The sequence below is a fragment of the Octodon degus genome, unplaced genomic scaffold, assembly GCF_000260255.1.
Source record: "Octodon degus isolate 3935 unplaced genomic scaffold, OctDeg1.0 scaffold00021, whole genome shotgun sequence".
Taxonomy (NCBI): domain Eukaryota; kingdom Metazoa; phylum Chordata; class Mammalia; order Rodentia; family Octodontidae; genus Octodon; species Octodon degus.
The window spans coordinates 10,775,805-10,790,279 of NW_004524597.1; the positions used below are offsets into that span (position 1 = coordinate 10,775,805).

Sequence of the window (14,475 nt, forward strand, 5' to 3'; positions counted from 1 at the left end):
AGAATGAGCCAAACGTCAGCAGGCCCAGCTTCTGAAACAAAATCTGGTCTGGTCCATCTGTGATCTGCTGTTTCCAGCCCTATAAGTTCTTCATGTGGCCCAGTCTGGCTTTAAGAACATTCTTCTGGATGGCAGCTAGGAGAGGTGGGGGTGTTGCTGGGCAGCCGCCCATCTCCTGATATCTCCAGCCCCCACCAGGTACCACCTGTCCAACAGGGGACCTACATGAGCCCCTCCTCACTGACCAGGTCGGTGCCACCATCCCCACCCCATGTGGGATGTCTTCCACATCCCAGAGCTGCCACTGAAGCCAATGACCTTGGGCTCTGTGCCTCAAAAGGCATTACCTCTGAGGGCCACAGATGACACAACTAGTCTGCCATGCTAAAGACCTATGCACTGCTAACCAAGTGACAGAGGGGCCACTGAATGAGCTCACTGTGAGGAATGCACACAGGGTTTGTGGCTGCCTCTTGCTTCCTGGGAACACAAGATCATGGAGGTCTCCTCTGCTCTAAGATGCTGGGTCACTGGGCCGCAAGGATAGATGACCCAAACAAAGCCTAACACACAAACCAAGGTCCTACTGAGAGGCTCGAGCCTGAATCTCAGGGACAGAGGTGAGATGTCACATGGCCATCTGAGAATCCAGGACCTGGGGGCCCACTGGCACAAGGAATGTCCCTGAGCACCTGGCTCTAGTGCCTCTGCCTACTTTCCTTTCTGAGGCTCCTGCAGATATGGGGAAGGAGAACACAGTTGAGATACAGCTCCACTGGCAGGCACAAAGCTGGAAAGGTCAAGGCTTGGGCAGGTAGAGTGGTTATAGCCGCATACCCAGGCCACTGATTCAGCCCTCTACAGAATCTTTATTGTGCTGGTCAGGAGCTACAGTGCCCTCCAGGAGCAGCAACTCCCAGGGCTGGGGACCTCACAACAGCACCTCCCACATCACCCAGGCTAGACAGAGATCTGGAGGGCCAGTACAAGACACCTGCAGAAGTCAAGGGGCTTCATTCCATAGGAAGATATCCAGGGACGGTGGCCAGCTTATATCTAGACCAGCAACAGGCCAGGCCAGTGTGGCTTCCAGCAATGTCTGCTGTGCTTGGGGTACAGTTGCCCACTAGATGGTATAAAAATGTATGAATCTAGAGAAAGAATAAATTTTCCTTAGCATATGTCTCAAACATCACATGAGCCACCATAATGCAAAAATGTTCTTTACTGTTGTTACCATAAACTCTAATTTCATTGGGTGTCTCATCCTCTAGGCACAAAACTGGGCTCTGTCACACTCACTGATGGCATCAGCAGGCATGTCACTGGCTTCCATGGGAAGGAGGAGCCTGGCATCTGTGCCTCCCCTAGACACTGCTTAGCGGGCCCACATGGCTTCAGCCCCACCCTGGTTGCTGGCAAGCACTATGAACCAAATGCATTTCTCACCCTTTCCTAAATCTGAAAATTCTGAGCACCTGTGAATCACAATGTGGCATGGGCTACTGACAGTCACCGATCCCATCTAGTCACTACAGAAACATGGCAGAATGGGTTCCTGTCTGCTGGGGAAGGGAGAGGAGGGAGGTGGCATACCCAACCAAGCTGCTCACCCTGGCACCCACTGGAGCACTGTAACAGCATCTGGCATGCCCAAGCCCATGGCATGGCTGGCTTGGGCTGGAGCAAGGTGAGTACCATGCTGCTGCCACCAGCCGCAGTAGGGCACCCTCCACCCTCAGGGACACGGGGCTGTGGCCAAAGGAGGAGGCTGCCTGGCTTTGCCCCAGCCAGGAAGAGCTCCATCCATTTCAATGAAGTGCTAATGCACGCTGACTCACCAGACAGTGGCCATGGCTGGAGTGGTGTCTGCTTCCAGAGACAAAGGGACATTATCGGGACAGTGCAACATGCTCTGTGGATGGCCCAGAGAACCCTCACCTTCTTGCACTTCTCCTTTGGCACTCCCCGGGCACCTAGGCACAGGTTCCCCATCTCCACAGCAGGCTAGCCTATGTAAAGCTGGGGCTTAGGCTGGCTACTCAAAGGACACTGACCAGGCTAGGCCAAGCTACCCTGTCCTGCGCAGATGGCAGTGCAGCTCACAAAGGATCTGGCCCTTGGCAGAAACTCCCCACACTGCTTTCCCACACATTCTACACAGGGTCCTTGCTCCCAGCAGGCTCTGCTAGGGGAGACTAGCCAGGGATACCCCATACATGTACCACTTTCACCTTCAGAAAATTATCCTGAGGCCCTGCCACAGGGCAGAGAGGGCCACAAATTATCAGGATACAAGGCAGGGGGCCTGAGGGCAAGCTGCTTCACCTGCTCAGAGTACAGAACAGAAAAACTGGGCAAAAACCCAGGGATGCACAGCAATCTCAAGAACCAGATGCCCACTGAAGGCCTAGGCCAGCAGAAGCACCTAGGCAAGTCTAGATGGGGTCAACACACCCACTGGGTGATGTACAAACATTCTAGGGGTCACACGCCAGTCAGTGCCCATGCATCTCTTACCCACATGATAGCTACCTCCCCTGGCCTGTACTCCAAAGCCTGGCAGACCCGCCCCAAGCTTGAACAAAATGGTGATGGTAACCATGGCAACAACAGGACCTGAATGTCCCATCCTTGCCCAGCACAGCCCCCAAACCACTCAGCAGTTTCTCAGGAAATAACCCAGGCCTGCTTGAGGCTGGGGGTGGCGCACAGTTTCATACTCAAACTGAAGTCCTAACTACAAAGGGGATAGTCCTGGATACACAAACAGCAGCTAAAGTAGACTCCTACAATGTAGACACCTACAGAGCCTCCAACAACACAACTGAGGCCCAGGCAGTGACATCTGGAAAGAGCCAAATGGGCTTTCAAAGTTGGGGCTTTTTGTTTATAGCTACTGCACCCAAACTGTACCTACCCCTCAGAAAACCCCTGGCAACCCCAAACCAACAGCACAAAGCAGATACCTTGCTGAGTGGGGTTCCCATAGCTCCTTTTGGGACCATAAGTTAAGGGAGGTGGGGCTCATGACCCTGACTAGAGACCTGCCTTCACAGACTGGCATGGTAGCCACCTCCCCTTAGAAGCCCTGTGGCTGGTGGGACCCCAGCATCTCCTAATGATTGCACTCTAAGCACGTGCAGGCACACTCAGCGAGGCCCCTGACTAGGACAAGGACATAGAGATTGGCATGGGCCTCCCATGCTGATGAAACGATCAAGATGACCAATTTCATGGCTAATTTTCCCCTCTCCCTGGGTGGCCCCACTCCTCATCTCAGAGCCTGACACTGCGTGTCTAATCATGATTTATCCAGAGAAGGCTGCCTGCCTCTGTTAGCATCTCAGGCACTTTCTACTCCAAGCCACGGATCTCTCCAGGGAGAGGCTACTGGGGAAGGGGCTCACAAAAGTGGGGGAGGGGGAACTATAGAGCAACACCCCATGCTTAGAGCTGCATCACCAGCTGTGGGCACCAGGAGTTGCTATAACAAAACACTATGGGCCTGGTGTGGTAGTGCACATCTATAATCCCAGCAATTAGGACAATGAAGCAGGAAGACCACCCTAAGTTTGAGGCCAGTCTAGGCTACATGGTGAGTTCAAAGCTAGCCTGAACTGCATACAGCAAGTCTTGTCTCAAAAAACAAAACAAAAAAGCACTATCACCCATGGGCTTCAAACAATAGAAAATTACTCTTCCAGACCTGGAAAACAGGAGCCCTCATCCAGGAGTCCACCAGATGTTCCTCCCAGGACACTGGGAACTATCCCTAGCCTCTTCCAGTTCCTGGTATCTGAGGTAATCCTTAGCAGTCCATGGCCTGTAGCAGAATTGCTCCCGTCACTGCCACTGTCATCACAAGGTCACTCTTCTCTGTCTGTCTCCTCATAAGTATACCTGTTGTTGGATTTAGGGCAAATCTTACCCCAGCGTATTTGCAGCGCAGTTGGATCACAGGTGTACAGACCCCACTTCCACACAAAGTCACACTGTAAAGTTATGAATCTCAAAGGGGACAGCATTTAGTCTAGCAAAGCAAACTAACATATCATGTATAGGTGGTGCACAGCTCCCACTTGTGACATAGCAAAAGACCATGAGAGCTGTAAGAAAACCAAGGCCCTGAAGGTGACCTGACCAGACACTGAAGTTCCCAGGTAGGTAGCGTAACCAGCCCCCAAGACCTGTGCACAGGGGACCCCCAGCAGAGACTCAGTGCCACCCCAGCCTTCCTGGCCACCATGACTTCAGGTGACACCATGACTTTCAGGTCAATCTGCTCACCCCAAAGCATGTGCTACCTTCTGGGAAACCCACCCCAAATGTGACCACCTACCCTGTCCCTTCTGGTGCTGCATATCTGAGCACAGGTCAGAGCACTGCTGAGGGCCAAGGAGGTCTGTGCCCATAGCCAGCTGGAGTCCTAGCTGGCCAGTCAAGAGCACCCCTCCCTGGATGTCCTCTGACCCCAGGACCCTTCAGGAACCTACTCTGTCAATAACCAAGAAGGACAACTAGAGATGATACAATGAGAAAACAGAAGCACATATGGAGGTAGCACCTGGCAGGCAGGGATTGTTAATCCCCTCTTCCTGCAGCCATGTGGACCCCAGGATGCCAGGGGCCCCCAGGCCTTCTAAGATTGAATCTGTCCTAACATGATTCCCCTGACCAGATGTCAAAGTGTTTCCCCTCAGTCCTCACACCAGCAGAGTCTCAGAGAGGAGCCCTTCATAAGGAGAAAGTAGCAAAAAGCAAAAGAGAAAGAGAAGAAACCAGGACAAAAGGGTAGAGAGTAACCATAAGCATCAAGCCCCTTCCCTAGACAACTGTCCCCTCTATACCAGTCCTCTGACCTTACCTGCAGCCCAGACTGGGGGCATAGAACTGGCTGAGCCAGGAGGGAAGAGGACAGAGTGATCAGGCAGGCTAGGTGCCTGCCAAACACATCCACGTGGCACTGCAGCCAGCATTCACTTAGCTCTAGGCAGCAGGGCCAGAGCTAAGCCCACTCATGATGGCCTGTCCCCAGGTCCAGGGGTTCACCAAGAATGTTCTCCATCACATATGGCCTAAGTGCACAATGGGCCTGCCTCCCCTCTGAGGCTCCAGGTATGCTTATGGGAGAATGACCCCTGCTTCACCTGGATGGCTCACCCACAAGATTCAAACCACTCCCATGTGGTAGCCCCAAACAAGGGCCAGAGACATGCCACAAGGTGACAATGTGAAGTCACATGGAACTGGTCGAAAAAGATTGGTGGCTATTGTGGGGCCCCATGTCCAGCCTATACCCCTTGGGTGGTCAGAGGGGCAACTTTACTGCTATGAGAGAAAAGGCTGGCATGGGGCCATTCCAGGACACTGCCTCTGCCCTGGTCAAAATCACACATGAAAGAAGATCTTCTGAAAGCCCGCAGTCTTCTTACAGCTAAGATCAAGCCATGTGGGGCCATATGTGAGAGCAGGGTTCTCCCTCTGCCCACTAAGCCTACCAGGTGCGGAAGCAGTAGTGAGATCATGAAGGCTTTGTACCTCCCACCAGTGCTAATTCAGCACATGCATCAACTGTCCTGCTAGTCATCCTTCCAGGCTCTGACAATGCTACCAACATGCTGGGCCTCCTGCCAGCCCAAGGCCCACTCTGCCCCAGTGCAGGAGGCTGGGCACATCAGCTCTGGGGCATCCCACAAGGCAGGCCAAAGTGGCAAACCCCTCACCTCTGTTCTGTGGAGACCTCCCCGAGCAACACAGGGAGCAAGTGGCCCATCTGTCATCCTAGGCAGGCACAGTGCTCTGGGGATGGTGCCCAGACCTACTGCCAACTCTCTAGCCACGCAGGGCCTGACAGCCCAGCAGGGCTGCTTTCCTGTGTCCTGTCCCCTAGTGTATCTCATCTGCACTCTCGTTCCCCCTCTGACCAGGTCTGTACCTGGCCCTGAAGCACAGGAGTCAGCACACAGACTGCGCCTTTTCTTGCCTAGGAAAGGCAACTGATCTCTAATCCCCTGTTGGAGAATGCTACCTATACCTCTGTGACTCAGGGTTGCTGCAAGTTGTGCCAAAATTAACCATTAAAAGGAGGAGAGTGTGTTAGTTTCTCTTACCAAGAGAAAGAATGACACTCTCAAGATCCTCAGATCTCTTCGTACAAGCCCCACATCTACGTAAACATAGGTAACAGACTTTCGGCCTGAATTTGATGACCCAGGACCAAGTTGAGACCTGGCTTGCTGCTCTGGATCTGGCCCATCCCCTGTGCTCTGCCACATCTTGACCCTAGACCAGCCTGACTGCCCACACTCCCTGCTATGGTAGCTCCTTTAACCAGCATGTGGTTCAGGTACTCCAAATGGGACACATACTGAGCACCAGAGCCAAAGACTATCACCTGCCATCTTTTAAGGGCTTTGAAGGTGTGGGACACTGGCACCTCGCCAACTGTGCCACTGGGGGCCTATATCCCCCTTCCGATTCCCATGTTTTCTGCTTCCTGAGAAATGGACCCAACCCCTATACGCACCAGGACCTGGCCTGGAGGTCATCCCTGACCTTGCACAGTCTGAGCTCCTAACCTGGTCCATCACCCCATCAGGCACTCCCCAGTATATAGCCCCCAACACTCCCAAAGCAGGCTCTATATTCACATCCAACTAGCTGTGCCCTCCCCACGAGCAAAGAGGTTCTCTTGATCTTTTCTCCATGGCCCACCTGCCCAGTCTCACTTTGTATCAGCTACACTTCCCACCTACCACAGGACCATAGCACGTATTGTTTCTCTGCCCAGAGGTTCCCGTTTCGTCAGTCTCCCCACACACAAGCCTCAGTTCTTATCAAGTAGATAAAAATTTGTCTGCCAGACCCAATCGCTTCCTGTTTAATCCATCCCACCTCCCAAAGGGTCCTCACATGCCACAACTGGAAGGCTGTGGTTCAGGGGGTAGCCACAAGGTGCTGGCCAGACCTTTGCTGAATGAAGCCACCAAGGTCTCATTTTCACAGGAGGCCCCTCAATTTCACAGCTCTCCTACCAACATACATAAGGCACATGTGAAAACCAAAAGTGGGGTGGAGGACTATCATAATTCCATTAAGACTGACAGCCAGACTCAAAGAATCTGTTCATCTCAAGAAACCATGACTAGCAGAAAGGGACAATTAAGAACAGGAAGGAATGAGGCCAAATTAGCCATCATCACAGAGTGGTGACTCCTAGGGTCATCTATGCACATTCCTCAGTGGCCTAGGCTGAGTGAGGCCTTACTCAAGAGCAAAATTGAACCCCATACCTCACACACTGGCATAATGACTCTCAGCAGATCCTCCCCAATTATGTCAAGGTCAACCAGCCAGTAAGGAGTTGCAGAAGCAGGTCAGGGAGGCAGACAGCTTTGGTAAGGGCTGGGCCTGTTCTGTACTGGGAACAAGTCTCCTCCTCCCTTCCCATGGCCTGTGAAGCCCACGTGCACCATAATCCCTTCTTCAAGGCACACTGAGTCTTGATGGCTTCACATCCATATCAAGGACAGGGTCAGCCAGGAATGGTGACATCACAGAGGGAACAGGCCACTGGCTCCCTGAGGTGGATGTCCAGAAGATGCCGACAAAGGCGTCCTCCCTCAACTATGTCCTTGTTCCCTTGAGTCCTATGGAGGAGGTGAACCCAGGAGGAGGGAAACACATCTGGACCTCATCAAGCACACGGTGGGTACCCTGCAAAAGCAAAATTAATCCAGGGCCCTACCTAGTGACTGGCCCTCAGAAAGTCAAAATACTGTCCAGCAGCCAGGGAGGCACAAGAACACATGCCCTCCTTTTCTTGCCCCAACAGAGACCCAGTACTCAGCATAGCATCAGCCCAAGGTCTATTCCAAGGCCAACTGGCACGATGGATGGCTCCCAGGTTCCGTGCCTCACAGGCTGTAGAGAATGCAAGCTAAGCTGTTGACATGCCACATTGCTTCCCAGGCCAAGCTGACATCCTCTATGTGACAGAACCTGTGCCCAGTGAAGGACCTCAATGGAGATAGTGGCTGTCCCACAGGATCCAGAGAAACAGGACATTCCTGGCACAGTGGGAAACAGCTCTGTAGTGGGTCCCCATGGGTTTGAAAAGGGAGAAGCTCCCATCCTGGAATGACAATATGTCAATCAGATTCCGCGGGAACAAGCAAGCTTCCAGAGGCAAAAAAGACACTCCAAGCAAAGCATTCCTACTCTCCTGTCAGACTCCAGGCTCAGGCCAAGGGGTCCAGGACAGCTCTGAACTCCCAGGCTGGTGACCTCTAACAACCGAGACAGACAGCTCTCACACCACAGGCAATGGGTGAAGACAGGACAGGGGCTGACCTCCTCCAGACCAGTGCCCACAAGTCTCTCTGGGGGACACCATGCCTGCTGTGCTGGGACCCTGGTAACCACTGGGTAACACCGCAACAGTTCAAAATACCAATTTTTTAAAAGATGTTATGAGGACTTAATTAGGTGTGCCCAATCAGTGACATGCCAAAGCAGGGACTTTCAAGCCAGAATGAGCTGAACCCAGCTCTGCCCTTCAGCAGCTGGTGACCTTGGTGTGTCCTTTACCCCTCAGAATCCAGCGATCTGGGGCATTTGATTCCTTGCCCTAAAGGAGCTCTTAAAAGGAGTCCTGCAAAGGATCCCATACTCCAGGTGCCTCCTGTCCACCTTGTAAATCCCTATATTCAAACCTCACACAGTACCTTGGGTCCCATGTCCTGCTTCCAAGTATCCCCAGGAGGCCCCATGTGCCAAGGACTGGGACACCAGCAGCTGAACTACAAATGAGCTGGGAGTCAGGAGCCCTGGGAGCCAGGGCAGAACATAACCCAACACACGGGGCCCACCCACTTTCCTCTATAAATAAGTCTGTGTAGGAGATACAGCATTCGCCCCAAAAGTTCTTTCACGATTGTATTTTTACACAGCAGAGTAAATCAACAGACAAAGGCTGTCCCAGGAAGCACCTCTGACTAGGACAAAGGCCACTCTCAGATATGGGACCAGAACACACACACAGCTTTGTGCTACGGCCACCCAACTACAGCTTCCAGTTAGGACTAAGAGAAGGTCCTTCCCCAAGTTCCAGGAGCCATCAAAGCCCTGCTCAGGTAATAGGCATCTTCTGGGAACAACAGTCCAGGAGCCAGAAGCCACTTCACAATGCTTTCCCTGAGCAAATCAAGACTATCCTTCCTCCACTCTGAGTTCATCCTACATGGAAGGATATATAGTCCTGCTAATTTCATACCCATCTGTAGAAAGGCAGAGGTCCCACAAAGCACCCTCTGGCTACAAAACACGCCACAGTCCAAGACAAAACTTCACCACCACCACTACCACCCCCCACCTCACACAAAGCCACCTCCTCCCAACTTTCAGGAATCTGAAGAGCCTTGGAAAGCTTTAGCCCACATGGGCTTCCCCAAGAAAGCCGATCCCCCACCTGTCAAGGCGTGTTGGCTTATTTTAGGATCTCTGTGAGGCCCAGGCACACACCCCCCCACACACACCAGGGCCTGGCATCTGCTGGAGGTCAGCCCTGTCCCTGCACAGCCTGTTAGACGAGCCCACCCCAAAAGACAGATGCAAAGCTGCTAAAAGTCTGGCAAGAGCAAAACTATCCTGGGGCTGCACTCCTCTCCAGAAGTATCCCTGGGACTGAGGACACTAGAGTCAGGTTTTCAAAAGTGGGAGAGTCAACCAAATTGCTTCAAAGTACCCATAGCAAAACAGCAGGGAGGATGGCAGAGCTCTTTGGGGGAAAAACCAGTGCTTCCAAGCCATAGATACTATCCAAGGAAAGGCAGAGCACCAACCACTCAACCAAGAGCATCACCCTCAGGGACAAACCTGTCCTTTTTTTGCCTGGCTGACAACTCACTGAAACCTTCCAACCCTTTCTAGGAAGATTGGCATCACCCAAATCCCTCTTGGGGCTAGAAAGACATCTTCCGTCACAGCCACAAAGCAATCCACAGACAGGGGCTCAGGTCCTATAGCACAGCCAGCCTCAAAGCACTCAGCCCTCAAAAGTCTCACCACACCTTAATGGTACTCCCTCCCCCCCCACACACAACACACAGTAACACAAACCACCTTGATGGAAACCCTGGACACAGCCAGCCCAGAACACCAGGATCAGGCTCAAAGGTTCCTCAGCTGCTAAGGGGATAGAGAAGCCAGACTTAGAGACTGTCAGGAGGATAGTGCTGGAGACCCACTTGGCTCTTCCCCAATCTGGTCTGCACACATGGCCCATACAGGGTTGGGCTTGTTTCCACTCCAGGTCTGCTCAGTTGCCCACCACCATATCCACCCACACCACTTTGCAATCAAACCAAAGTGGGCTGCTTACCTCTAATCTCAGTGCTGCAGAGAACACAGATCTACAGCCACCCCAAAATGTCAGCCTCACTCCTGGGCCTGCCTGAGCCCCCAACACCTGAGGATGCACCCCAGAGCCTCCAGACACTACCTTCAGGCTACAGACAGCAGAAGCAGGCATTGGCCATAACCCACTGCCTCTGGGACCACCGAGCTCTCCTTTACAAGCAAAAGACAAATCTGACTCACTCAGTGTTTGGATTTGAGAGAAAAGAAACATGGGCTTTATTACTTTTTTTGGTACAGATTCTTCTTTTGTATTTAATATTTATACAGTTAAACACACAAGGTAGGGAAATATATACACACATTGCTCATTTCGCCTGCCTCCACTCTGACAAGGAAAGTTTATGAGCACCAAGTCAACCCCTCTTCCTAAGGTGGTTCACCAGGCCGAGGGCCCAAAGACCACCACCCTAATGTCCAGTTTCCAAGGACCCTGCGCAGCCAACCAACACTAAACACTGGTCAGGCCTTCACAACCTGGTAAGACAGTCCCCAAAAGCTACCTGTGCAGAAGTAGAGGACCAGAAATACCTAAATGCATCCCAGAAAGGCTCCTGGCCCTGACCCAACTGGGTTCTGGAACCTTCTCTGAGGCCTGTGCCCTCCTGGCCAAAAGCAGCAGCCCCTTCCTCTCAAGCTAGGAAAGAAGATGGGTTGAGGGGCTCTCCACCAGTGCCCATGGCCTCCCTGTTCCCCACAGCAGCTGCCAGACTTAAAGCAGCCCAGGATCTTGAGTTCAGCATGGAACAGTGAGTTCTCAACCAGCATCATCGCTGCCTGTGTCCGAGGAGCAGGGCCGACAAGTGCCTGTGGTTCACAGCCCCCGCAGAGTCACTTCGTACAGGAATGTACGGCGCAAAAAACAAAAAAACAAAAAAAAAACTTTGTCCCCTCACTCTGTCCTTTCTGGCCTCCAGTCCACAGCGAGGAGCCCGCCCCAGCTTGGTCCCAGGAGCGGGAGTCGTAGTCAGAGTCCCGCCCTGGCCTCCACCCGCAGACACAGGAGTTGTGGCCACCTTTTCCCACCGAGACCAACCGCCTCTCAAGTACCCAAGGTTTAGGACCGGGACACTCCGCGCAGGTCTCGAGAGGGGCTCCCACCCACCTCTCTCAAAGAAGACGCGTTGCCCCGCGCCCTGGCCCCAGGTCGGGGCAAGGAAAGCGGGCGCACGAGAGCGCATGAAGAGGAGCTTGCGCCCCGACCTAATACTCGCTGTCCGGGAAGGATATGGGCTGCAGACCAGGCGTAGGCACCAGCTGCGCGGCCGCGTGGTCTGCCCGAGGCAGAAGAAGACGGTGGCCGCCAGCGCCGGGTATGGGACGGGCTGTTCCTCGCCGGCGCCTAGCACCGTGCCTCTCTCGGCAGCCGGGCTCTCGGTGGGCGAGGCGCTGGGCCCGGAACCCCGCTCTGCGGAGCTCCTGGGAGCCCCAGGGCTCGAGGGGGATGTCCCCGCCGCAAGGCCAGGGGGCGACGCGCCCAGGGGCACCCGAACCTCGTCGGCAACCGGCGCGTCCTCGGTCATGGTGGCAGCGAACAGCACCTGCGGAGGGAGAGCGGGCGGTGACCGGGTCGGGAACAACGCCCCCGCCCCGCCTTAGCGGAGCGGAGCAGCGAGTATAGCAGCGGCCTCCTGGATGTCTTTGTCTTCCCTCATTAGAAACGAGCGCGCCCCCCGCGGCCCCCCCCCCGCCTCCGCCCCCGCAAGGACTGGCAGCCCCACCCCCATCGCCGGGGCGGGGGACGGCGGGGTTCTCAAAACCCAACTTGCGAGGGTCCCGGCGTGCAACGAGAGCGCCTCTCCGCGTCTCACCTCGCTCCGGCGGCCGGCGGCGTCCCCGCGGGCATCGCACGGGCGGCACGGTCACTACGAATCCAGCCCAGAGCCGGCCCGCGCCCCCGGCCCACCCAGCACCGGTTCCCACCGTGGCTCTGGCTCCGGCTCGCCCGGCAGTGGCTACGGCGGCCCGGCGCGCGGGGGACTGCGGGGCGGAGAGGCGGGCCAGGGGCGCGGTCCAGCGGGCGAGGGGGCGAGAGAGCCCAAGCCCGTCAGCGCGCGGCGCAGGAAACTTCGGAGTGAGAGGCGCGGGGAGGGCGGGGCGGGGCGCGCAGGGGTGGACGGGGGCGGGACCATCAAGGGGGCGGGGCCGGGGGTCCCCAGTGGATAGGAGCCGGAGGCGCGGGGAAGAGATGGCACACCCCCCCATTCGGGATGCGCGTGTTCCGACGACGCCCCCACTCCGCGCGCCCGGTTCCCCGCCTGCCCCAGCCCGATGGCTGAACCCCGCCCGTGCTCCTGGGTCTCCCCCCACCTATGTCTCCCGGCCCTCGTGGCACTAGGGGGCGCAAGCGGAAGACGCGGGGAGGGCGGACAGCGTTGGCAGTGTACGCCCCGCCCTCGACTGCGGGGGCATAAAGCGGTCTACCCAACCCCGCTCCCCTCGAGCGCCGCCCCTTCCCCCACAGCGAGGGTCGACCGAGGAGGCGGGGCTCGGCGAGCGTGGGAGGCGTGCCATGGCAGTGAGAGCAAGATGAGTGCCCTTCCCCCGCCGCGTGGGGCCTGGGTGTGCCCTGCGCGTCTGGGTGTCCTGGGGTGCAAAGCGACCCCTAGGGTGCTTGGGAACAATCTCGGTATGCCTACCCGCCGCACCTACCAACCTTGGCCAGGTGAGGCAGAGAGTCCCTGATTGGGGAGCTGAAGGTCTGGCTGAGTTGGAGAAGGGTGGGCCTGCCGCCAGACACCGGTAGAGAAGGGGGTTGGTATATCAGCAGAGGTGGAGATTTGGTGACCAGACTTGACTGCTTTCCCGCTATTACTTTGAGAGACTAAACTTCGGCTCCAATGTAGCATCCCCCATATGCCTGCCAACAAGAGGCTCTTTTGCACACACACACACACATACACACACACACACTCCTAGGACCTGGTATTGGTTCTGGAGGAGACCTCACTCAGGACAAGGACCCCAGGTAAGGGTCCAAGATTGCCTCCAGGGGTCGACTGAGAGGGCCTGGCAGGGCCATTGTGGCTCACCCACTCACACCAACCAGGAGGGTCCCGCTCCACCTGAAAGGTCTTGGAAGACCTAAGACATGAGCACAAATCCAGGCTAGCAGTGGTACAGGTCAGCAACATCTTCTCTTACATATGTGAACTTTTCAAGAAAAGAAAAACTATTTTAGTATTGCTACTTAGATTAAGATCCACAGATGACACCAAGGCAAGCCCAGATAGGTGGGGTAGACATAGAGCAAAAGCAGGGTCCTGCCAGAGGTTGCTTAGAACTCTGCACCCTTTTCTCAGCACTCTCTCATTAAACCTTGTAGTGAAGCTCAAGGTCCTGTCTGGGGGTCAGAGTGATTTGCTGGACACCTATGGGTTAGAGGTAAACAGTACTCCAGGCTCGGGGTGCAGTTGGGAGACTAACTGTGATGACCACCAAGGGCCGTCTCATTGTCCCCAGTAGCTTTGTTGCAGTGGTCAGGAAGACCATAAATTAGTGAGCGGAGAGAAAAAAAAACCATCACCACCTACCTACAGGCCTTGGATAGACCTCCTCCAGGACAAGGAAACAGCCAGAGGAGTAGGGCTCTCCAGCAGCTAGGCTGTATGCAAAGGCCATGCTGCAGGCAAGAAAGAGCTGAGAGTGTAAGGTCCTAGAGAGAGCCAGAGCAGACATATGCAGGCTAGCCACAAAGGGGGCTGGCAAGGAAAAGCAGGGCATGGTAGGGTTCCTAGAGGGCCTGGAGGGAGCTGCATGACATTCACATGCAGTGGCCAGTCATCCTCCTCCACCATGCTCTGCTCACAAGGTGCTTGCAGAAATGGCCACAGACTTGAAACATTACGTTTTAAAGAGTCTTAATCTGGTAAAGTCCACAATAGCAGATATCCCACAACCCATTTACACAGCAATGGCACCATTCAGACACCTAGAGGAGCATTTTTCAATTGTCCCACCCTTCTTCTCCTCCCCTCTGGCCAGTCAGGCCCAGGAGGGCCAACTGGAAGTACACTTGCAGGCTATTTCCCTAGGCCAATTCTCATTCTCTCTCTC

At 54.9% G+C, this 14,475-nt stretch overlaps 1 protein-coding gene across 7 annotated transcripts in view; it reads right to left on the minus strand.

Moving 5' to 3' along the window:
* Cacna1h (calcium voltage-gated channel subunit alpha1 H) overlaps positions 1-12,476 on the minus strand; it is a 61,649-nt gene extending 49,173 nt beyond the window's left edge. For all 7 annotated transcript variants that reach the window (XM_023711789.1, XM_023711793.1, XM_023711792.1 and 4 more), the window contains exons 1-2: positions 12,231-12,476; positions 11,650-11,960 (exon numbers count right to left, since the gene is read on the minus strand). In XM_023711789.1, the coding sequence (XP_023567557.1) occupies positions 11,650-11,942 (293 nt within the window). In that variant the 5' untranslated portion in view covers positions 11,943-11,960; positions 12,231-12,476. The remainder of the gene's footprint in view (positions 1-11,649; positions 11,961-12,230) is intronic.
* Between the last annotated feature and the right edge of the window lie 1,999 nt (positions 12,477-14,475).